This window comes from Onychomys torridus, chromosome X (genome assembly GCF_903995425.1).
Source record: "Onychomys torridus chromosome X, mOncTor1.1, whole genome shotgun sequence".
Lineage (NCBI taxonomy): Eukaryota > Metazoa > Chordata > Mammalia > Rodentia > Cricetidae > Onychomys > Onychomys torridus.
In genome coordinates this window covers 59,458,527-59,483,900 of record NC_050466.1, presented here as the reverse complement: position 1 = coordinate 59,483,900, position 25,374 = coordinate 59,458,527, and the positions used below count along the sequence as shown (strand labels likewise).

The following is a 25,374-nucleotide window of genomic DNA, read 5'->3' as shown; positions in this document are numbered from 1 at the left end:
CCTCTCTTGTGATTGGGAAACTTCCATTCTGAACAGTCAACGTGTACATGACATAGAGGCCAGTCTTTATTTTCTGCTCCATTAACCCCTTCTTTTCCACTTCCTGACCCTGCAACTTAAGTTGGTTGCCTTGGCCATGGCAAAAGCAAACCAAACAAAACACTATCTTTTTCACCTAAAACCTCACCTCTCCAAACCCCTTAGAGAATAAAGTCCTTTGTGATAATGGGTTGTTATTGAGGTCTTAGCCATTTAAACATCACACTGAAAACAGGAAAAAGAAAGAACTCATGCCAGATGAAAACCTTCTCCAGCTGTGTCAGCCAGTAGCTCACCACAAACACCATGAACAGCCCTAAAATCTCATGGAATTTTGGTATGAGTTGTAGCAAAACAAGGCCTCTTTTTCTTGGATCTCTGAATGTTGTACAGACTGAACAACCACTGTGATGGCTGATCTTGGTTGTCAACTTGGCATACCTGGAAGAGGGACTCTCAGTTGAGGAATCACTTCTGTCATGTTAGCCAGTGGACACGTTTGTGGGTTATTTTCTGGATTTCTGATTGGTGTAGGAGGTAAGAGGGCCCTAGCTATGGGTATAACCATTTCTAGGCAAGTAAGCCTCAGCTGGTAAGAAAGGTAGCAGAGGGGCTGGAGAGAAGGCTCAGCCACTAAGGGCATTGGCTGCTCTTGCAAGAAGTCCTCTGGTTGAGGTTCATTGAAGCCACATGGCATCTCAAAACCATCTGGAACTCAAGTTCTAGCAGATCCCATGCTCCCTCTGACTTCTGTAGGCACCAGGCATGTGTGTTCACAGACATACATGCAGGCAAAACACTCATACACATAAAATAACTAACTCTAAGGGAAGAAAGGAAGGAAGCGGGGAGGGAGAGAGCAGAGCATGAACCTGGAAGTGAGCCAGTAAGCAGCCTTCCTCTGTGGCCTCTGCTTCATTTCCTGCCTCCAGGTTCCTGACTCCAGGTTCCTGTCTTGGCTTCCATCTATGACATACTGTAACCCAAATAAACCATTTCCTCCTCCAGTTGCTTTTGGTCAGTGTTTTACCAGAGAAGCAAGCTAGGATACATATAATGATTAGCTCTTAGGACTGTGCAGAAGCAAGAGTCAGTAGGGAGTGGATGAAGATCTGTGCTTAGAGTAAAGAAAGAATTTTAGTGTGTGAGACATCTGTTTTCAAATGACTGATTTCCAGCTAGGTTAACATTTGCTTGTATTTTGATAGTGAGCTGGATTATGTGAGTCAGTAAGGCCATGATGGTTAGAAAATTATAGACCTAAGAAGGTTTACACACATATTTTTTAAATTATTTTACATCATGCGCATTGGTGCTTTGCCTGCATGTGTGTCTGTATGAGGGTGTCAGATCCCCTGGAAATGGAGTTACAGACAGTTGTGAACTGCCGTATGGGAGCTGGGAATTGAACCTGGGTCCTCTGGAAAAGCAACCAGTGCTCTTAACTGCTGAGCCATCTTTCCAGACCTAACATGTATTTCTTATATGTAAAGAAGTAATTAAAACATCAACCAGGTGTGTGTATGAAATTCTACCAGCCCTCAGATATAGGGAATAATACATCAAGACTTTTGAAGACATATCCTTTCAAACACGCTTCCATAGCAAAAAAAGAAAAAAGAAACCTTTCAAAGAAAATATTCTGCCATACGTTCTTCCTTAATTTGTATTTATTGTTATCATCATTATTATTGTTGTTGTTATTATTTGGGTTTTCAAGACAAGGTTTCTAACTGTATAGCCCTGGTTGTTCTAGACTTACCCTGTGGACCAGACTGGCCTCAAACTCTACCTCCCTAGTGCTGGGATTAAAAGCATGTACCACCATTGCCTGACTATTAATTTATTTTCAATTGAAGCAAAAAAGATAGACACATTTCAGACCTTTGAAATATTGTAGCTTTTATTAAATTTACAGAAGAATAGGTTAAGTATTAATTTTGTTGAATCCAGTGGTAAATCTTCTGAGACTAGACATTGGAATTATTTCAAGTATAGAGCTTTGTAGGAGCACATAAACATTTTATGTAACTTAAGATAATAGGGCTTTGCATTAGTAGAAATGTATAAATATTTGCTATTATTTAAGATAGTGTTGCATATTTAGAAAAATGCTATATTATTAGAATATGAGTGAAGTAAGAGCCAGAGGTGGTGGAGGGCTCCCAGGCAACAGTGTCTTCCAGACATAGCAGAGTTGATGTGCATATGAACTCACAGAGACTGTGACGGCACTCACATGACCCATACAAGTTTTAGCTGGACAAATCCCAACATGGAAAGGGGAAAGTGGGCACAAAGTCTCACCACCAACCCAGAATCTATTTGCAGTTGATCGCTATTGGAAGAGGGAGAATCAGTTTTCTTCAATGGAATGACACTGGGTATTTCAACCACACTCTAGGTCAGGCCCCATGCTCAGGATTAGTTGGCCAACACAAAATGGACTCTGTGTATGCGCACTTTTTTCGGGGAGGATTTTTTTTTTAAAGAGAAAGACAGAACATGAAATTATATAGATACAGAAAAAGTAGTGTATGGGGGGAGGGGAAAGATGACCAAAATCTGTTATATGAAAAAGTTTTTAAAATAAAAAGGAAAGATAATATTTTTAAAAAAATGATTTTGTTAATGAGGAAAAAGCTAGTTCATTCAGATAGTTTGTTGTGAAGATGTTTCTGTTAAGGAAGACTATAACTTTGGGGCTGAGGAGATGGCTCAGTGAGTAAACTGCCTGATTAAGGAGAACGAGGACCCGATGCTGGTTCCCCAAGCACCCATGTAAAAGGCTGGGTGTGATAGCACACATCTGTGACTGTACACAGGAGGTAAGCCAACACAGGCAGATCCTTGGAGTGTGCTGGCTAGTCAGTCTAGGCAAGTGGTGAGCTCGGGTTTTGGTAAGACACCCTGTTTCCAAAAATAAGGTAAAGAGCTACTGAGGAAGACACTTGACAAAGACCTCTGGCCTCCACACAAATGCATATACACATGGTCCCGCATACAAACATGGTCCTGCATACACACACATACACGCACAACACAAAGAACACTTTAACTACAATTTCCCTTCTTTAATTTACAGATGTTAATATATAGGTAAACTGGACTTAGTGCTGAATTCTGGTTGCTAGCTAGGATATTAACCATCCTAAGGAATGGTTCCCATGGCAAGGACTACAGAGGAAATGTTCCCGTATCTCCATCCACTTAACTTCTATGTTAGTTATAACTTGTGTCCAATTTGACATTCAAAAATAAATGTATTCACTGTTTGATGCCTTCTTTGATTACTTTAGGACCCCCAAAAAAGCCATTTTGTCTTAATTGCTGGGGAACCATTAAGAGAACCAGTTGTCCAACATGGTAAGTCCAAAATTTTGATGGTTTTCCTGGCTGATATCCTTTGACGTGTGAGTGTGTGTGTGTGTGTGTGTGTGTGTGTGTGTGTGTGTGTGTGTGTGTTGTATTACCAGGAAGTCTGAATGAGTTTCATTTCCCCATTTTCAGAGGAAAATGTGTACATGGTATTTATGTCTACACTCATCTCTTTTTGTAAAAGACGTTTTCTAAATACCTATGATGTGTAACAGATTGATCTTAGATCTGTGGGAAGAATGAAAACTCTTTTTTCAATTTGAAGGGAAAAAAGTCTAGGGACATGAATATCACTTAACTACAATAGCAATGGTTTCAATACTGTTTTGTGTTGCTATAATAGTATACACGAGACTGAGTAACTTCTAAGGAAAAGAAATTTATTTTGATAGACATTGCTGGAGCTTGGAAGTCCAACAACGTGTGTGTGTGTGTGTGTGTGTGTGTGTGTGTGTGTGTGTGTGTGTGTGTGTGTGAAGAGCTTCATGTTGTTTCAACTCTTGACAGAAAGTAGAAAGGTAAATGGGTATATTCTTGAGAGATAAAACTTGAGGGATAGATATGCTTCATAACAATCTGCTGCTGTGGTAATAAAGCCAGTCTCTCCCTGCACCAAAAAATTAAGCCACCCCCACAAGAGTGAGAACTTACCCACTGGAAAAACTTTCACCTCATCTTTGTGATCTAATCACCTTTTGATGGTCCCAGCTCCCAATACTGCCCAAGGACAATCAGGTTTCAATATGAATTGTAGAGGGGAAAATCAGTATTCAAGCCAACACCATCCTTGTAATCTATTATATTTTTAGTGAAAAATATGAACCTCTTAGGAATAGTACTTCTTTGAAAATTTTTATAACAGAGGGGGCTGGGAAGATGGCTCAGCAGGATATGCTGCACTTGCAGAGGAGTCAGATTTAGTCACACACACACACACACACACACACACACACACACACACACACACACTTAAAAGTAAAATAAATACTTTTTAATGAAAAATAGAGTCAATTATTGTATGGAAGTGGTAGTACTGTAGTTGAAGGCAAAAATATACTGACACAGGTACATAATCACTTTGGATCTTGATGTCTCTGTATCATTGGCATTTGATTAAATGAGAAACACCTAGAACCCAACTTATTATTTATACCTTTGTCTGCAAAATATACTGTGCAGTTCACTAATCATTAAATTAGGCATGATTTAAGATCTCAATGTATTCCATTACTTTGGCATGAATTCCAAGGCATACACAATGATCTCAGATAAGCCAGCTAGTCATAAATTTAAATAACACTGACTATTTAGAAAATATTATTTTTTGTTCTAGCAGTAATTTAGGGGGAATATTAAATCATATGCCCCCAGCTTGTGACACCTCACGTTAATTTTGCACACTTCAAAATTTCACTCCCAAGGTTCATAGCCCCTTCTTCCTTTTGTCAGGACTAAATAAAATTGTTCTTTAGCAAAGAAATCTACAAACAAATGGAGTTGGGTTGTCATTTAGTCATAGACTGGAATTTGTATAGAAAGAGTGTTTGGGATGCAAACCTTTTATGGTAGGCTCTTCCCTCCATAGCAGTAATGAGAAACAAGAGTCCATTTGAATGAAGATGACCAAGTAAAACCATAGGCACTGCGCATGTAAATCCTCTTCCAGAGCCTCTGAGCGGTTGTAAACACAAGCCCACATTAATCACACAAAATAGATAAAAGTCTCTTGAACTGTCAGTTACTGAGAGACAAAGCATTTTGTTTGGTTTGCCTAATTTGCTTTTCTTTTTAAGCTTTTTACCTTTTCATGTTCAAAGGCAGCCACAAACATCTTGAGAGTATTTGGGGACTGGTTGCATTTCTGTGAATTATTAACGCCCTGCTCCACTTGTTGTTGAGGGTTCTTAATGATGACATTAGGCAAAGATGTCACAGCATGTTGGATTAGAAAATAACCTTAACTCTAGTGGATTTATGTCCCTCCTACAAGTGAGAAAAAATGCATACATTTCATTTTCTTAACGTATACTTTGATGCCATTTACTGTTTACTAAGTATCAGTCAGAGTGTTTTTCAAGTGTTAATTTATTTAATCTTCAAAACAACCCTGAACACTTGATTGGGGTGACAAGGGAATGATGAAAAGACAGACACATAGACACACATAGAGAAAGCTGGAATTGGGTGGCCTGTACTTCATCTGATGGAGATCTACCTACTATGCACTAACCCAGAACCTCAGCAAGTTAATTACGTCCAGCACAGGGGGAAGAGTTAGCTCTTGTCTGTGGGAGGTCTCTGTAGGGGAGCAGTCTCAGGTTGCAATCATCCAGGATGAGGAAGCTGTGGCTATTAGTTTTTGCATACACTGCCATGTCCTCACACAAACCAGAGGAAGACTTGCCAATTTCCTGAGCCTGACGTAAGGTTTTGCCGGTTCCCATGAGTTGGAGATATTGGTCCTTGTCAATAATAGATGTTCACTCAAGGCATCCCCCTTTCTGCATAATGTCTTAGGTGACCCAAGGGCAGTTTATAAGACTGAGAGACGTGGGATGGTGTCAAAAATCAAATATAGAAATGTGCTACAGAAAAAGAGTTGAGGTATAAGAATCGTGCGGTTCTGCCTGGGGAAACTATAGGAAAATTATTGCATATCAGGTCAGTTCTTGACTCAGTATTTGATTCATTTGACCCATAAAATCTAAAGTGTACATTCCTAGGCCCTTTCCTGAATAAAAAATCAGTTGACCCTAAGAAATATTTTTTAAAAAAAGTGCTTCTTGACTTGAAATTTATTAGTAAAATTTATTAAAGCCATGGTGCCAGTGGTCCTTGGCAAGAGGATGGTCACACTAGTGTGATGGACCTTTTGGAATGGTGGGTGAATAAGAGATTATCAAAATGAAAGACAACAGAAGCAGAAAAAGAAAAGTTTACCGGAAGATACAAACACCTTGCATTGCAAGCACATGATAGTGACTCATGACAAGAAGGAGAAACGAGCCAAATGTCAAAAATTGATCCAACCTGTGGTTGCTGAAGGGTACGTGGAGGTATCTTCTGGTGAAGTGCAAAAGAACTGTTCATGTCCAAGCTGGTCAGAAGCAGTTCAACCCCCTGTTTGTTATCAGGAAAACACTGCTAGTTTTCAAAACAGACTTAGAACAATCTCAGAAATACATAGCTCCACACACTGCTTAGACACCAAAACTCTGCCATGATCTAGCTGATTCATAACAGCAGGCTGGTTAAGTTCCTGACTTCAATTCATGTTGTACCAATAACAACTACAAAGAATGTGGTGAATAAAGGGGTTGTCATGACTGGTGAGGAGCCTGCAGTGAACAGTGAGACCTAACCGTGTTTGTCTAGGTTTGGTCTATATGCTAACTTACATTCATATACAGTCCTATCCACAAAATGTAAATTACAGTCCCATAGGACTGAACACTGTGAAAAGAGACCATTGCTGCCCAGATATGCCTAGATTCTGTTTCAAATGAGGAGCTAAAGTAATACATATCACTTTAGTGGTAGAAGAAAATGTTATCACCCAGAACTTTGTAACTGTCTCTTTCTGCCCTAGGTCCATTTGTGATGAACACCAATGAAGAAATTTCTGAGGCCATTCTTGATTTCAGAAATGCAAAAAATGGTTTTGAGGGGGCCAAAACCTGGAGGTCAAAGATTGGAAACCTGTAAAGAGCTGAAATTCTGCCATTTGGATGGACTGACCATTCAAATTTCCAAAGCTGGTTTAGCTGATGCTTCTAAAGAATTTTACATTAGGCTGGGTGGTGGTAGCTCATGTCTTTAGTTCTAGCACTTGGGAGGCAGAAACATGTAGCTCTCTGAGTTTGAAGCCAGCCTGGTCTACAGGCCAGTTCCAGGTCAGCAGGGCCACACAGAGAAATCCTGTCTTGAAAACCCAAAAGTAAAAAATAAAAAAGAATTTCACATTAAAATGAAAAGATGGTTTTTGTAGTGAGTCATCAGGATGCATTATATACACATATGAAATTGTCAAAGAACAGATTTAACTACTTTAAAAAGGCAAAGTACAAACAATAAAAAAATGGTAGTAGTACATGCAAATAATTCTAATTGTTACTTCTTTAAAAATCAATGTTCTTCCTTTTGATGGAAATTATTATGCTATTAAAAACAATTGCTTATATACATGTGCTTTTTTGTATGTGAGAAGATGCCCTTTTATTCTCTGCCTTTGGGGGTTTTCTTCCAGCATTTTTTCCTTCTTTCTGTGCCACCGGCAGCCGCTGTCTGAGCATCTTCAACTGTCCTACTGCAATTCAGCTGCCATCCCAGCCATCAGAACTGTGTTCTGGGTTTCATGTTACAGGTTATCTGCTTGAAGAAACACAGCAGTCCTGACCATGTGAGTCAGCTTTGAAAACTGCCCTGCTATTGCTAGGGACACAGCAGGATTCCAGCCAAGACTTCCCTGCAATTTTCTGCCAAAGTCTGGGTCCGATTTAAGACACATGCTCCTGAACGCTTCCTTGAAGATTGTGAAAAAGTTGTAATCCATAGTTAGATTGCAGCCTGCTGTAGCTGTGTCGGTGGTCACCACCTCCTTTTAGAAAGCAGCCACAAGCTAGGGCATAGGGTGGGGATTTGTTTCTTTCAACTTTCTGGACATGAAATGACTGTAGAGTATTTTCTAGCTTAAAGTGCAAGACATGGCCACCTCCTGATTATTTTTGCAGCAGGAATCTTGACAATTTTTTTTCCGTCTTTCTCCTGTACTAAGATTGTGTGTGGCAGGGGGTGTCCCTTGACCAACTCAAGTCATTTCATTGGATTTTGATTACAACTGATCATGTGATTTTTCCATGTAAAGTTTTGGGGTTTTGAACTTTGCTTCTGGAGAATGTCTTGCAACACTTTTCAATAGCTGCCTGGTATCAACTGCTTAGTCATCAGTGGGCATTTAAAATATTCAAAATGTATAGAGTGTGGGCAGTGGTGAATATTCTCATCATGTCCTACGTGTACCAGGTGCAGGGCTTCAATAGTGAACATGGACCAGTGAAGGTAGGTGAGCTCAATTTTTTTTATAATGTTTCTTTTTGTTGGTTTTCACAGAAAAAGTCCTTTGCCCTCACTTTGTTAAAAACAATATAAAAGCTCAGGCTACTCTTAGCCTGCATATATTATCAGCTGCTTTGTTTCTTGGACTTAATAATTTTCTTGCCATGAGTATATGAAAATGTACATGTGTAAGAAAATTTGTATGATTGTTTTTTATGTACTGTGTGTATTTGGAATGGGAATAGAACACAAGCATTCTGGAAATTTTTGACGTGGTATGGAAACGTTTGCTCCCAGTTGTGCCTGCTTATGGCACGGTGGCTTCTGATGAAGCTGTGATTCGTCTTTATGACACACACAATTTTATGGGCTGTTGGTTTTTAGATTGGTTGTGAGCAGCCAGGTTGAGTAATTTCTTCTGTAAATTGAAAATCACAGTGCTTTTCATGGATGTTTTCTGTCTGGTTCTGCAAATTACCAATCGCTACCATCCAGGAAAAAAAGTTTTCTTAGAGTCTGTTTTTGTTCTCATGCATCTACTTTTGAAAAATGTGTATAAAATTAAGCAGTTGGCAGATCTTTGGTCCTATGATAAAGCATCAAGGACAGCCCAAGAAATTGAGAACAGTGCAAAAAGGATGAACTGAGGTGCTACTGACAGCCAGAACAACATTGTCACTCAGTGTGGTGTATTTTAAAGCCTTTTTTATTTTGGAAAAGGACTCAGATGTAATTGTTTTGACTGGAATGCTACAAATCATGACTGATTTAGAAATTTCTGGCTACGACCAGACAGAAATCAGATGTGGGCTTGAGTTTTGTGACATGCATTTTCAATAGGGGGACCTATCACTGTCCCCAGAGGGGACAATTAGTTCATAAGGATGTTAACTAGTTTACATGGAAAGCACCATATGCATGTAGTCCATAATCAGGTAGTCAATTTGCACCCAAGTTTCATGGGGTAAGACTCAAAGGCTCCTAGCACTCGGACTCACATTTACAGTGGATTACCTTTCACCTACAGCCTGAGATGGGGATCCAACATCAAGGCTGGTGGCAGTCACGTAGAGCTGAGGACTGTCCTTTCTGCCATGTATATTTGGGATTTGCAAAGCTTGAAAGGTGCAGGCTGCTAGGCAAGAATCCTTTCTAGTTCAGCGCAATGCTGTTCAACATTTCACTTAACACCAGTCTTCAACCCTGTTCCTAGTGAAGTTTTCAATGTTTAGAATTTCCTCTTTTATAGACACAGCTACCAGAATCCTCTCTGTGTCCTGGGCACAGTGAAATTTCACATGCCTTGAATTTATTTCTCCCATTTAAATTTCTTGAAGGGGCAATGGGAGAAAGTGACTGAATTTTTATGTGACAGAAAACATGCCTTACCAGATGGCAGATGTGCAGCCTGTGTTTACTAACATGCCTCTCTATGTTTCTCTTGCATGCCCTACTTTCCCTTTAAACAGGGAAGCTACATCCAGGGAGTTTAAAGCCACCCATCCCCCAGCTAAATTAGATTGTCTCTTATATGAAGAAAGTGTTGCCTGTAGTTAAATAGAAGTTTGGGGCTACTCATGACTGGGTTCTGAGACATAATGACAGACATCATTTTGCTTTATATATTCTCTTCCCCCTCCCCACCTCTTCAAAAGAAAACAAAACCAAAGAATTCTTTTGTTGTTTTGTTTTGTTTTGTTTGAGATAGGATAGCCATGGTTGTTTCATAGAGAAACACTAGCATCTGCTTTGGAGACCAGGCTGACCTCAAACTCATTGATCCACCTGCCTCTGCCTCCCGAGTGCTAGGATTAAAGGCATGTGCTACCATGGCCTGGCTAGAAATCTATTTCTTAACATGGATGTTTTCTTGTTTAAATTAAAATTTAGTATAAAAATATATTCAGAGTAGTAATGGTTTAGGACACTGGTACTGATTAATTTTTGCTTTAAATATAAGAACATTCATTTGTTATATAAAAAAAATCGTCATGGTCCTCCTTAGTACTAAGTCTATGAGAACATGCTTTTCTCCACTCTCCCTTTTCTGACCACATCTGTCCCAGAATGGCTGTGATGCCAAATCTATTTCCATGTTGCCCCCTTCCCAGGTCTGAACTTTAGAGAATTGTCCTGTTTGGTTTTTTGTTTTGTCTTGTTTTGTCAGCTTAGACAGGCAGAGATTTTGGTACACTTCTATGAAGCTGTGAACATTTTTCTTCTACTAGAAGCATGCAGATGGCTACTGCCACCTAGGACAATTGTACTTAATGCCATTCGAGTGAAAGACATCCTCATTTCACTAGTCTTGCAGCTTATGCTTGGGAAACTAGCTGTTTGGAGTCAACAATGCTTGGAATGTGTGGGCTGAGGAAAACCTTTGCAGAAATCTTAACATTTTTTTGGCAAAACAAAGATCTAGGGAGAATGCTCAGTGTTGAGGAGCATTCTTTCTCTTACAGCAGCCTCAGTTTAAGTTCCCTATGGCTCACAACCATCCCTAGCACCAGTTCCAGGGGGTCCAATGCCTTCTGACCTCACAGACACCAGGCGCACATGTGGTGAACATACATTCAGAAAAAAATATCCAGACACATAACTAAATCTTCAAAAAAATTTAGTTTAAAAACTCCTGATTGACTCATTAATAAAATCAGATTGCTGACTAGGTGTGGGGTTTATCTCAAGTTCTGTTCTCTCAAGCTCTTTATACACTTGAGATTAACAGAGATACTTTCCCAAGGTATGCACTTTTCAACAGTTTATGTTATACATCTAATCACAATATTGTACCCTCTAGGCATGTAGTAAATATTTACCAACAGCCTTATGCTCTTGCCATTCAACATGTCCTTCTAGCCAGCATGATTTCTGGCTGATCTAATAAATAATTGTTGTCACCAGGTATATTGGAAGTCATTATAAGATACTGATGAAGTTAGCTTCTGTACATCTTTCCCACGGTGCTATGAAGACCTGTCAGTATGGTAATAGAGGATCAATTCTAGGTCATGATAGTTTTCAGAACTCTTTTGAAAGAGTTTCTTTCTTCTTCAGCTTTACTCTATGTTATCTTTTTAGGCATCGAGCTTTTAATGTCAATAGAAGGGTATTGTTAGATGATGGAGTCATTCAGTGCTACATAAGATTGGAATGTCACAAATCCACATGGCTCACAAGACTTCTTCACCTTCATGCCATTTGCCTTCTCTTGAAATCGTCTAGGAAGTAACTTGCATGGAAAAGGCTGATAGGCATCTTCCACCTTTACTTGCAGAAAGCAAACCAATTCCTCCTACCCACCCTGTTCTTACTCACAAAGTCATATACAGGAGTTTCCTGGCTCTGTTGTTAGTCAGGCAAGCCTTGTCTGATTTTTCTGTCTTGCCGTGAATTCAGTTACAGTTTTTATATCACCCTAAGATATTGTAGTACCCAAGATACAATAGAACCTTACATCCTTTGTATAATACTTCCTTGTGACTTAACACCTGTGAATAAAATGTTGCTAAAAACATCACAAAGATAATTTGTGAAATAAAAACAAGGTATTTGTATATACAAATGGTCCCGTAAAAAGAACCCTTGGTAGAAAGACCTGGATCTCTCAGATACAAATATTTCCACAGTTGGACAAAGGCAGTAGAGAAATAAAATTGTTCCTGAGCAATATCTAGGGGTCAGCTCTCTTTTTTTTAAAAAGAGATTTATTTCATTTTAAGCTTTTTTGAGTGTGTAGTGTGCACATGAGTGTGGGTACCTGCAGAGGCCAGGAGAGGGTGCTATATCCCCTAGATTTGGAGTCACCAGTAGTTGTTAACCACCTAACTTGGCTAATGGGAACCAAACTGTTCTTTGCAACGTCAGCAAATACTCTTAACTACTGAGCCATCTCTCCATCCCGTATAACTCATTTTTATCATATGATATGATCAAAGAGTGGGAGTTTAGCATAATTGGGAATGAACTGGGATGAAAGGAGACAATAAAATGAGCATTTTTGCTTAGGTTTGTTTTTTATGGTGGCAAATCCACTTTTTCTCTCTCTTGCTTCTTGTTCTTACAGTCTAAGATACTAGAGCATTATAAATCAAAGGCATCCTGGGGCATCTTCAGCATCATGAAAGCCTTGACTGGCTGAGATGTCCTAACCCATAAACTCTGTCCTGTAACTCTCATTACAACTTTCCAATACTTGATAACTCATTAATTTTTTTCAGCAGGTATTTATTGAGTATCTACTATGTCTAGGATCTGAGAATGCAGTGAGAAATAAATATTTCGGCTCTCTTGGAATGCATGTTTTGATTGTGCTTGGTAGAAGTGGACAATATGCAAATCTGTAACATGTCAGGGACAGTAATAATGCAAAGCACTCAAATGATGGAGGGTACACAGAATGAGATAAAGGGGAGAGTCTTCCAATTCAGTTATATTTGTGCACAGTACTGAAAGAAGTGACGGAGGCAGAGGTCATTCTCAAGGTAGGGACTGAAGAGGGAATAGCTTGGATATTTTGAGGGTGAGCCAGAGAACTAGCGTGACTGGTAGAAGGTAAACTGAGATCAGAAGTGCAGTGGTCAGGGTTGGAAAAGTAGCCAGAGATCATGGTGGGGGTGAGCTCCAATAGAACTTTAGAGACACAACAATTTTAATTTTATGCACCAGGAAACCTTGTTTTCATCATGTCAACCATTTAAAATGCAAAAGCATGTGCTTGGGTCACAGACTGTTCAAAAACAGGCTGCACACTGGATGTGGCTCCTGGGTCACTACTTTTATTTTATTGACGGCATACACCTGTACCTGACATTTTGTGGTGTGTTTTTCCTGGTTTATTACACTCTCACCAGTAGGAGTGTTTCGTTGTCTTGTTTATGGCATTGTCTCAGCCACCACCTTGCAAAGCCTGTCACACAGTAGATGCTGAGAGCAGTGTTTGTTGGCCAGTTGATAGACTATCCTTGGAGGATCCTGAGACAGCCAGGTGAAGGACAACACTCAACGGTCTCTGGCATCTATCGTCACCATGGCTTGCCTAATTTCATGATTTTTATAAAATCCAAAAGCATTTTTTGAGGTAGTGTATTTACCCTGTGATATTTTACTGTGGACATTGGGTAAGATTTAGGTGAATATGTCCAAGAATCCTGAAATATCCTTTTAGGTCCAATAGGGAACCCAAAGTTAGAGTGGAGTTACTTTAGCCCATTATTTCACCCTGACGGTCACAAGAAAGTTACATAAAGCAGCATCTAGCCACACAGTGTCTCTGTGCACAACTTAGACACCTTCCTGTCTTTATCTCTGAAAGCCTTCAGATGCCTACCTATGTTTTTATCTTGGGTGATTTGTGAAGGGGTGGCAAATTATGACAAAAATACTCTGGTCAGATACTTAGTGAGGTAAGGTGAGAGTATACTGTAATCACAACCACCCTCAAAATCTTAGTGGTTTGTTATCAGTACAAATTTATTTGCTGCTTGTACTACATAACCATCTTGGCTCATCCACAGTCAACTCACTATCAGTATGAAGCGAGCTGAGCACCCACATCTAGAATGTTCTAGATCACTGTGACCATTGCATACTCTGACCTTGAAGTGAGTGGCACACATCATGGATCCACTGTCCCATTTAGATGCAAAGAGCCAGGAGGTGCATTCTTACCTTGGCCTCTGAAGGTCGGATGCTGGAAATATGTCATGAACACTATTAATAACTATCACACACAACTTTTGCTATGTTTAATATTTCCTTGTCTTAGAGCAGTGCTGGAGAATACATTGTCACTGGATTCCATTATTCCTCTTTTAATGTGTGAAATAATGTATATTTCACATGGAAATTCTCCATAGGAGATTGGGAACTCCATAGTTGGTGTCGAGGGTGAGGTATATAGAAGAGAGACAGCTTATCTCAGTTCAGGAAACCCGTCCTCCCTGGAGAAGGAAAGCTGTACATTCTGTTCAGTAAACATTTGTGGAATGTCTTCCATGTGCCAAGCACATGAGTGGAAATGACACTTCTTATAAAATAAAGATGTCTTAGTCATTTTCATGTCTTACCAACCAGGGAGTTCACTTTGGCTTGTAGGAAAGATAATTTTAATGCCCGGAACTGTAAGTAATACTATAATTTCAACAGGGCTTATTTCACCATTGACTGGATCTTATTAAATAACCTTAGCACTGACATGGTGAAGCTGAGTACTGCTTTTTGAAAAATCAACATTTAAATAAAAATTATCACAGCAGAGAGAAAAATAGCATGACAAATATTTTGCTGTTCTGTTGTGAGTGGAACTCTTTAGGAAGAGTATAGTTTTGATTGAATGAATAACCTTTTATTTCATTTTATTAGTCCTTTGAGAATTTCATGCACTGAGTTATAACCATATTCACCCTTCCCTGAATTCCTCCCAGATCTATCTCCCTTTCTTACCCACCCAATTTTGTGTCTTCATTTTTTTAACTCATCAGAGTCTTTAAATTTGTATTGACTGTATATTTATGTACATGTGGAACATCTATCCTGCACCCCCTCCTCCCAAGCAAGGATAATTTTATAGGAGGGGGTAGAGAGACTGTAAGAGCCAAAGGAAGTGATTTAATGGGTATTTTAAAATCAAGAAAACACACACACATACACACACACACACACACACACACACACACACACACATACACACACACACAAAGCAGAATAAAAAACATGAAACATGAAAGCAGTCTTTGCAATTGCATTCTTAATTCATAACTACATTGCTATAGGAAGGCTAGGGATCACTGGGCACAGTGTTATGGATGTTTCTGGGGAAGAGAAGGTGATGGGTAAATGCTGATGTAGGACCACTGGATGGTTAAAAATAAATATTTTTAAAGGCTGGTATGTTAGGCTGGCTGCCAGTGGCAAGCAGGACTACCTTATAGGAGACCATAATGTTTTGCACAAAGGTCTTCCCATGAAGTTGATTATGCTGTATTTTGGCTGAGATAAGAGTCATAGCAGCTAGTTATTGACAACCATGCTGTTACAAACCCATACAAATTTTAGTGGCTTAACACATCAGTAGTTTATTCTCACATATATCTCTGTGCGTCAGCTGAGAGTTTGGATCAAGGCTCAAACCTCAGGCTGAATACATGCCTGCTCCACATGTCTACCCTCCCACTGATGAGTGGACTGGCAGGAGCATGTGCTTGCAGAGGTAGGAGACATGTAGAAGCTCAGTGCAATGAGTCAGAATTCATTGTCAAGCTTGTGCTTGCAACATGTCAAAGTAGGTCACATGATCCAACACCAGCTGTGGAGAGGCAGAATGGAGTTGTTTGCACTTCTACTTCATCACAGTAAAGCTTTTGAGTTGTTTCTTGGGCATTGGCTCCTTGATCTTTGAGATCAATGACACAGAGAATGTGAGACAACTCAGCAATCACCACCCTAAGGCTTGCTCAGAGCATAGTTTCAGAAGGTCGGAGACTATCTGGCCACTCAAGCCCACCCCACATCCATCTTTCTTCTCATTTCTGTGGCAAGTAGGAGCAGAAGCCTTTGAGTAGAACACAGATTTAACATATGTGAAGGGGGACACAGACATCTCCCCAAATGCTAGGTGGCTTGGCTAGAGAGAAAATCACCAACAATTCTCATCAAATTGGAAGATGTGGCAGTTCTGAGCATCCAAACAAACCCCTTTCCACTGCCTTAAACTCTTCAGGCAGTCCTGCACACGTATTCTTGTCTGCACGCACATACATAGTTTCCATACATCTGTAGCTCCCTCCTTCTTTCAGTCAGCTCTCAGGATTTCTGACTCACGCATTTAAACATAGAAGCATAGCAGCAAAAGAGCCCCCAGTACCATTAGGCCCCCCAAATTCTATTCCCAGATGGCCAGGTTTCTGGATTTCAGAGATGTGGTACCGGAGCCATGTTAGTTTCTACCTGCATAACCACAGCCTCAGCAATCACAAGTGGGCAGTCTCCTCCCTTCCCTCAGTTGATATAGTCCCCAAATGCTGGACCCCAAAAGCAAATCACAAAAGGTTAAGATGTTTTCTTTTTTTTTCTACGTGAATCTGTAGAGACAGACCTAAGCCCTGAGAAGATACTTGGAAATTTGCTTTAATTTACAGATAACTCAAAGAATGCTTTTCTCATTTGAAAAAGATAGCTCACAGTTTACCTTGGAAAAGTTGTTCATATTTGCTGTGTTTCATTGTATTTACAAGGATTAGAGTTGCCAAGTCTCGCTATTTTAAATCCCATCTCTATGGTGACTAAGAACTATCAAGGACCATAAAGCATAAACCTGTACCCCAACTTGTAGGTCCAGATGACACACCGATGAGAAAGAAACAAAGAAGCCCAGTCACTGCATTCCTGCACTCTATCCCTTTCCCCATTGTTGAACTCCCAGCTTCTCCACTGAGCTCTGAGAAGTAACTTTTTTTTTCAACATAGTATTTTTATTGACTGTTTTGGAACTTACCCTGTCACACTCACTTCCCAGTCCTCCTAGGTCTGCCTTGTGAGCTACCCCCCCATCCAAATAGAAGAATAAAAGGAACAAGTCCAATGTTTGTTGCCCATATACTCACTGGAGCATGGTCAAACTCCCAGTGGCCAGTGTCTTAAAGAAAACTAAGTTCTTCCCCATTTGCACTGCCACCAGAAGCCATCAGCTGTGCAGAGCTACACTTCAGCATCCTTATTACAATTTTTAAGAGTTCGATAGCTTTCTATTTAGGCTGTTTCTTTTAGGGGGGAGAGCTGGGGGTAGGATTTGTGTGTGTGCTTTTTGCTTTTAGGTTTTTTTGTTTTGCTTTGTTTTGTTTGTTTTTCAAGACAGGGTTTCTCAATGTAGCCTCGGCTATCATAGAATTCAGTCTGTAGACCAGACTAGTTTCAACTCACAGAGATCCGCCTGCCTCTGCTTCCTGAGTGCTGGGAGTAAAGGCGTGTGCCGCCACCACCCGGCCTGCAAAGTACCTATTATTAACATCAATGGGGAAGCCAAATCTGAAGGAAGTTAACCCACACTCAGTCAAAAAGGAGTTGTGCCTTGGTTAAAAGCCAGCTTACTTTATTTCCTAATTATACTGTGATTGTAATTTCCTTTTTTGTAGGTACAGTTCTGTAAATTCTAGCACACATACAAATTTGTGTAACCACAACCATAGCCTGGATACAAGCTGTTCCATATCCATACACTATGTAACTGTCAAAGTGAGACCATCTTTCCAACTTCCAGCAAGTAGCATTTTGTCCTTAGTCATTCCTGGTTTGGTAATAATCATATTGGTGAATACCCTAACTGTCATCATAGAGCCTTCATTCAGCAAATGATGGAAGCAGATGCAGAGACCCACAGCCAAGCACCAGACTGAGTTCTAGGAGTCCAGTTGAAGAGAGAGAAGAGGGATTCTATGAGCAAGGGGGGTCAAGATCATGATGGGGAAACATACAGAGACAACTAAACCAAGGCTAGTGGGAACTCATGAACTGTGGACCAATAGCTATGGAGCCTCCATGGGACTGGACTAGGTCCTCTGTATAAGCCAGACAGTTGTGTAGCTTGACCTGCTCAAGGGACCCACTGGCAGTGGGATCAGGATCCATCCTTGGTACACATGTAGGCTTTTTGGAGCTCAGCGCCTATGGTGGGACACCTTACAAGGCCTTTGTATGGTGTGTTTTGTGGGAGGCTTGGACCTGCCTCAACTGAAGGTACCAGGCTCTGCTGACTCCACGTGGGAGGCCTTGCTTTGAAGGAGGTGGGAATGGGGAGGGGGTTTGGGGGAAAAGGCTGGGTGGCAGAAGGAGGGAGAAGGAGATCTGTGGTTGGTATATAAATTAATAGAAATTTTCTTAATAAAAAAAGAAAAACACATATAAATAAAATAAGCCGTGCAGTGGTGGTGCACGCCTTTAGTCCCAGCACTAGGGAGGCAGAGGCAGGCAGATCTTTGTGAGTTCGAGGCCAGCCTGGGCTACCAAGTGAGTTCCAGGAAAGGCGCAAAGCTACACAGAGAAACCCTGTCTCAAACAAACAAACAAATAAATAAGTAAAATAATGCAGTCTAACATGTTGAGAATGGCTTCTTTAACCTTTAACCTATTTACCAATAGTTCTTTTTATTAATGAGTAGTATGCCATGAATGGCTTAACCACTGACTCATTGAATTACACATGTGTTTTTTCCAACTGTTTTGACTATGATAAAAAAAGTTACTACAAACTTTCATGTACAGTGTAGACTTCACTTATCAAGTGACAAATTCCCTGGAGAAAGGTTACTTAGCCATATGATGGGCACATGTTCATAAGAAACTTCCAGAGTGTCATACCACTCAAAGCTAGTTTTGAGCAATTAGGATCTGAGCTCTTGCCTCTAAAACAAGCCACTTGAGTAGTCAGCAGTATAATTTAAGATAGTAGTCAAAACTTCTTTTAGGGCAATATAATTTCCACTTAAAAGCAAGGGCATGGGGACATCTCAGATACTCACTTAGACTCATGAGTCTGGTGTGGCCTAAGCAGATTTCTTGGTAGACAGAGGAAGGAGGACCTTGGGGAGAGAAACCAGGGGTGGAGCGTCACAATGTTATTTGCTTATCAAGCCAGGAAAAGTGTAGTGGTTTAGGCCAATCCTTAACCATGAAGGTAAAGATTAAGTACAAGTGTTTCTTGAGTGAAACCAAAGAGGTGGAAGGAAGCTAGAACTGTTTGGAATTTATTGCCCCAAACCCACTGCCAAGGCAAATGGGTGATTGTGGTGTTTTCCTGAAATGCAGAGATGGGTTATGAGAGAACTGTGCCCTCAGGTAACACTTCGGATTCCTTCAGCAAATCTAGGGAAAGCTATGTGGAATGTGTTTCCTCTATAACATAGCCCAGAGCGCCGGGACATTCCACTTTCACAAACCCGATTTCAGCCTACAGACGTTACCACCCAACTTCCTGAAGACAGTGCAATTCTGCACTCATAATCTAATCCTCATGTCTCTCAAGAGGTCCTATGAGGAACTCAGCACAGCTGCTCTCTGTTTCCATATCTGTAACATGAGGGTCTTAAGAGTCAGGAGCACCATGGTGCAGGAAAAGCACTCTGCAGCTCTTTAAGGAAAGCAGCCAGGATGCTTATGGACCAATTCTTTATAGATAGCAGAGCTGGAATAGGGGCCCAGCTACATACCCCTATGTCAAGATTCTTCCACTTGACATTTATATTTTCCTTGAGATATTTCACAGGACTGCCTTTTGAGAGAATGTATAGCTTTTTCTTGAATTCTAGTGGGTTCAGGCAATGCTTTTTCTTTATTTATCTTGAGAAATGGACTGTTAGGAATTTGGAGGAATTTGGTCTATCATTTAGGATGACAGTTAACTTCATCACACTTTTTAAGTGAGGAAATATCACTGTTATTCAGTCTTTTAAAAGCCATACAAGTTGAGAAATGGATAAAAAGCATCGAATGTGCATGTATGGAATGCCCACAGGCTTTAAGTTGAGTTGTGGAGGCAATACATTTCATACATTCAACAAACAGACAGGGTACGTGAGTATAGGGCCGGCTTTCAAACTCCAATTCAGCCAGATATGCATGCACATATTCTGACCTTAAGATATAACACAAAGGAATGCAAAGACTAGGACAATTTTTCAACATGTATCAGCCATTTATCAAAACAGTGCTAAACAGAGTTCTTGTGCAGAGCTCGGATATTAACCCAGGTCTTTGAACTTAAATCAGTATTGCCAGGCTCCAAATTACTGGCTCTCTTAAAATCACTTGGGAAGGTTTTTATTGTTGTTGTTGGTCTATTTATTTATTTATTTATTTATTTATTTTTTGAGACAAAGTCTCATGTATCCCAGACTCGCTCAGGACATACTGGAGAATGACCTTGAACTTCTAATACAGTTGCTTCTACCTTCAAGGTTGGTTACTGATGTGTACCACCGCATCAGGTTTGTGCAGCTCTGTGAATTCAGGCAAGCATACTACCAATGGAGCTATATCACCAGCCCTTCCTAAAGAGTTTTTCAGAATACTTTTTATTTTGAAGTTATTCTAAGAAAAATTCTAAGGAAAAGTTGCAAAGACACACAGAAAGTTGCTGCAAGCCCTTCACTTAGCTGCTACTGAAGCAGACATGGGACTGTTTTTTTTTTTTTTTTTTTTTTCTTTTGAAGTAGTAGTCCAAACCTGTAAAATGGGACTCTGATGATAAGATCCAATCATTAGTGTTTTTTTTTTTTAACTTTTCCTCACATGCATTCAAGGTGAAGGCAAGTCTGGGAACCTCTGCTGCTCCAAATCCTTCTCAAAAGGGATTAAGCCAGCCAACAGTGTGGCCATTGCTTGGTGGCCTGTTAGGAATGTAACCGCAGGTGGGAAGAAGTTAGTCTATGTGTAGAGTAACATTTATATATATGATGACAAAGTAGTGTTGCAGAGACCTTCAGCCCCATGCTTTAAAAACTGATTGTTGGTAGCTAAAAATCATCAGAGAATGACTTGTTATTTAGGAGGGGAATTGCTAACAGTCTAGAATTAATGACAGAACCAAGGCTGCCACTCTAATAAGCAGAGCCCAGGAAGGCCTTTCTCATCCTCGCACTTTGCGGAATCGCATTCTAACTATTTTAGATTTTACTAGCACTTGCCTCAGAAAATTGGAAGAAATAAAGAGCAGCTCATATGGCAATGGTTTGGCAGTGAAAACTATTGAGATCAAGGGTTTAAGTACGCATTTTGGACAATAGACACACTTTTTGACGTTCAGTTTTGTCCTGCCCGTGCAGGTAACATAAAGTTGATTACACAAAAATCAAGGAGTGTAGAATGCCGATTGGAAAGGGATCCATTTTCAACCCTTCCCAAATGTGTGCCCGGATGAATTACTTATTGTTGTTGATCAGTTGGTATTTCCATTTAGAATTATCAAAATGACTTTTGCAAATTTCTCAGTTATTTCAAACTAGGTTTTCATTTAGCAAAGTAAGCTGAAATAGTTTTGAGTATGTAAGTAGATGTTGTGGTTCTACAAAGACACCAGTCATAGGAACTCTTTAGTCTTAACAACGTTCAATCATTTTAACTCAGGCTGCAGGATTAATATTTTATCCTGGGTTTTTTATCATAGGATTTTTTTTTAAAGAAGCCAAAATTGAATTGAGACTTGTAAGACATGTGAAGCCATACATCAGCCTTACTTAGGGATAGTATTGAATGAAATTTAACCTCCACAAATATTTTTGCAACAATGTACAATTTAATACTTTTTCATCTAAAATTTTAGAGGGGTTCATGCACAAGTACTTGAACTTATTTCCACTCCTTCCTTTCCCTGTCCAATTCCTCCTGTGTCTTTTTCCGACTCCTCAAATTCACAACCTCTTCTTCTATAATTATTGTTATACACACAAGCATGCACACCCCCCCACACACACACAGCCTACTAAGCCCAATTTAATAATCTTTTTAAAAGTATTTGTTAGGCTTCCTCATTAGCTTATTGAAGCAGTGTTGTCAAAATATTTTATCTTGAAGATTGAATGGGATATGAGGTAGTGTTGCCATAGAACTAGAAAGAGGAGATGAATGGTCAGGCAAAGAGCAGCCATTAGCAAATTAGCCTTAATGTAGGACCATCACATTTAAGAGTTGTCAGGGAAATGAGCAATGAACCAGCTTTGTCTCTAGGGTTCTCAGCTACAGAAGCTGTGGCATGCCACACAAGTTCAGCATCAAATTCACAAACCCTATCTGTGCTCTTTAAGCTTCCTTCCCTCCCTTGCCAAAAATGTCTTTGTTCAAACTTCATAGATATACGAGAAAACACCAAAATGTAATCTCACTGAGCTTCTGAGGCAGCCTTGCTCTCTACAGACCCACTGGGCTCCCTGTGGCTCACCTGTTTCAAAAGGTGGTCTTCTTAGCACTTTATATTGACCAACTAACACTCAGGCTGTATATCAAGCCTTGCAGGCTCTGCTTTATCTCCCCTGCATATATACTTTCAGTTTCTTCTCTGTTGGCTCTTTCCCCTAGCTTATAAACATAGCTAATACTCTCCTAACTCAGGCAAAAATGTGCATATGTGTATACTAACATCTGAACTTCTAGGTAAAATGGCTAAGGTAAATTTAGCCAGGTATGATCACACAAGCCTGAGACATCAGGACTCTGGAAGCTGAGGCAGGAGGATCACAATTTCCAGGCCAACCTTAGCTACATAATGAAAATTTGCCTCAAAACAACATTAACATCACAAAAGACATGACCTTGAAGATACATATTTTGACTTTTTTTAGTTCCTAGACTATACATGGTTAATAAAACAATAGTAAACAAACATGTAAAACAATATAAATGCTAAATGCAGATTAACTATGAAACCATAAAGTTGAAGCCACAGGACTGATAGATGTGAGTCTGAGAGAGAGAGAGAGAGAGAGAGAGAGAGAGAGAGAGAGAGAGAGAGAGAGAGAATCAAGACCTCAGCTCTAGAACTGGGGAGACAGCTCAGTTGGCAAAATACCTATCTAGCATGTTTAAGGCCCACAGACTAATCCCCGTGCTGGGGGGAAAACTCTAGTAGGAAATGGGCTCCATTGGTTTTGATGGTTGCATAGTATATGGATGTATGTATCATTATTTCATAGAACTAAGCCCGTACTTTTGCACAAGCAGTTACAGATTGAAAATCTTTTCTTGGGCTCCCCAAACCCACGAATATACCCATATAGTCCAGTTGCACTGTATTGGCCAACACAATTCAGATGCAACTGTAGAAAAACACAAGCCTTCAGTTTAAACTAGGAAACAGTAGGTTGCTGTCACAGAAATAGGTTAATAAAAGAATCTCTACTCTTTTCTGTGACTGCAGTAGCAAAGTACCATAAATCTGGTGTCTCAGAACAACAAAATCCCAAAGTTCAAGGTGTCAGACTCTCTTGGCATGAAACATTGCCTCTTCTGCTTTGGGTGCCTCGAGGCAATCTCTGAGTTGTGAACTCATCATGTCATTTCCACCTTCATCTTCAAATGGCCTGACTGTGTCTGTGTCTTCTCCTGGCTTGTAGGGACCTTGGTCCTTGTACTTTGGGTTCAAGTGACTAATACCTCAAGGCCTTATCCTCCATTATATATGCACAGGCTCTGGCAGTAAAAAAGTAGACCCATCCTTTTGAAGTCCACCATTAGACACTGTTTTGCCTAGGCACAGGTGCACATTCAAATATTGTCTAGATTCTTTTCAGATGGTCTATAGTTTAAACTGCTAGCAACCACAGTTATCAAGGTACCTTTGTAACTCACTCATAAACCAGGATTTGTCTTTCGAGCGATCATCCCGGTCAATGTTAGAACGATCTGAACAACAGATTAGAGCTGCTTCTAGTTTGGAGGAGCTGCTACAGATCGCACACTCTGAAGACTGGAAGCTGTGGAGATGCCGGCTGAAGCTCAAAAGTCTGGCCAGTATGGACTCGCGCTCGACATCCCATCGCTCCACCAGATTTGCGGCAACTTTCTATGATACTGAAACGCTAAAAGGTGGGTTTGTGAGTGAAATGGCAGATTATTTCCTTATCAGGTAGTGACACAGGTACCAATTCCTTCCAAAAGTTTGAACAAGTGGTTATATATCAGAGGGGGAACGAAAGGGAGTCTGACCTTATGGCAAGATGGTTCACTGGATAAAGTTGGGAATGGTTCTCAGATAGCCACACATATGCCCCTCCTTAAATAAATAGATATAATAAAAAGTTTAAACAAATCGGTACTTACAGAAGTCAGTTCTCTCTTTCCCCCTTGTGGGGCTCAGGAATCAAACACAGGTCTTCAGGCTTGGCAGCAAGCACCTTTACCTATTGAACCAACTTGTCAGCTTAAGAATTCTGATTTTTAAATGTCTACTCCACAAAGAAGAATATTCAATATGATTTTGATATCTATATCTAACACAAGAACATTGCAAATTGTCAAAATATGTTTAACTCAGGAATTTGAGTACAAATCAATACTGAAAGACTGCTTCTAGGGAGAAAAAACTAGGTTTACTAAAAGACAAAACAACTCAGTATTCATCAACAGGGAGTTTTCAATTACTATGCACATAGAGAAAAAGCAAGAATTTTGCTATAGCTTTTTTTCTTCAAAATTCTATGGTTTTTATGTAAAAATGAGAAGCATGAATTGCAAGGTGAAGCATAATAATGGGTACTGGTTACTCAGAAAATAACAAAGAAATTTCTTGACATAAAATAATCAATGCTTAAGACTAGAAAAATAGCATGCAATCAGACTTCTGTATCCTCAGGTCTCCCCCACCCCCATGGGTTCAGCCAATCACACTGGTCAAATACTTGGAGAAATGCATGTGTACTGAGCATAGGCAGATCTTTTCTTGACATACAGTATACTGTAACCACTATTTATATACCAGAAATTATCTAGACATTATTTCAAGTGTACTGGAAGATATAGGTGGGTTATTTACAAATTCTAGCCTAATTATATAAGGAACTTGGTAACCCAAGGATTTGGGTATCTGTAAGGATTCCTGGGACCAATCCTCCACAGATATCAAGGGACCATCATATTTCCAAGTTGATTACTGGGGCAGGAGTGGAAATAGATATGTGGTGTCTACTTCTGCCACTTTAATGATATCCACATTGAGATATAGACTCTTTGCAAGACTATTGTTTATACATTCTGTGCCACAATGAATGAAATGTTTTTAAATAAAGTTGTATGGCCTTGATTAGACCTTTAGCTCTCTGATGAAATATCAAAACAACTAAAAGAAAAAAACCAGTGCCATTGTTAGATTTAGCCTTGTAGATACAAACATGATCACATAGCACATGAATATATATATCC

The 25,374-nt window shown here is 39.9% G+C and overlaps 2 protein-coding genes across 4 annotated transcripts in view; both read left to right on the top strand.

Moving 5' to 3' along the window:
* Window positions 1-7,285, top strand: part of Pir (pirin) — a 94,096-nt gene extending 86,811 nt beyond the window's left edge. Inside the window, exons 9-10 of one of the 2 annotated variants that reach the window (XM_036174858.1) lie at window positions 3,339-3,405; window positions 7,007-7,285. In XM_036174858.1, coding sequence (XP_036030751.1) covers window positions 3,339-3,405; window positions 7,007-7,122 — 183 coding nt within the window. In that variant the 3' untranslated portion in view covers window positions 7,123-7,285. The remainder of the gene's footprint in view (window positions 1-3,338; window positions 3,406-7,006) is intronic. The other variant, XM_036174859.1, reaches the window with a different exon arrangement.
* Window positions 7,286-7,345: 60 nt separating this feature from the next.
* Window positions 7,346-25,374, top strand: part of Vegfd (vascular endothelial growth factor D) — a 34,135-nt gene continuing 16,106 nt past the window's right edge. Inside the window, exons 1-2 of one of the 2 annotated variants that reach the window (XM_036175698.1) lie at window positions 7,346-8,475; window positions 23,832-24,042. In XM_036175698.1, coding sequence (XP_036031591.1) covers window positions 8,386-8,475; window positions 23,832-24,042 — 301 coding nt within the window. In that variant the 5' untranslated portion in view covers window positions 7,346-8,385. Of the gene's footprint in view, window positions 8,476-23,816; window positions 24,043-25,374 lie in introns of both variants that reach the window. The other variant, XM_036175697.1, reaches the window with a different exon arrangement.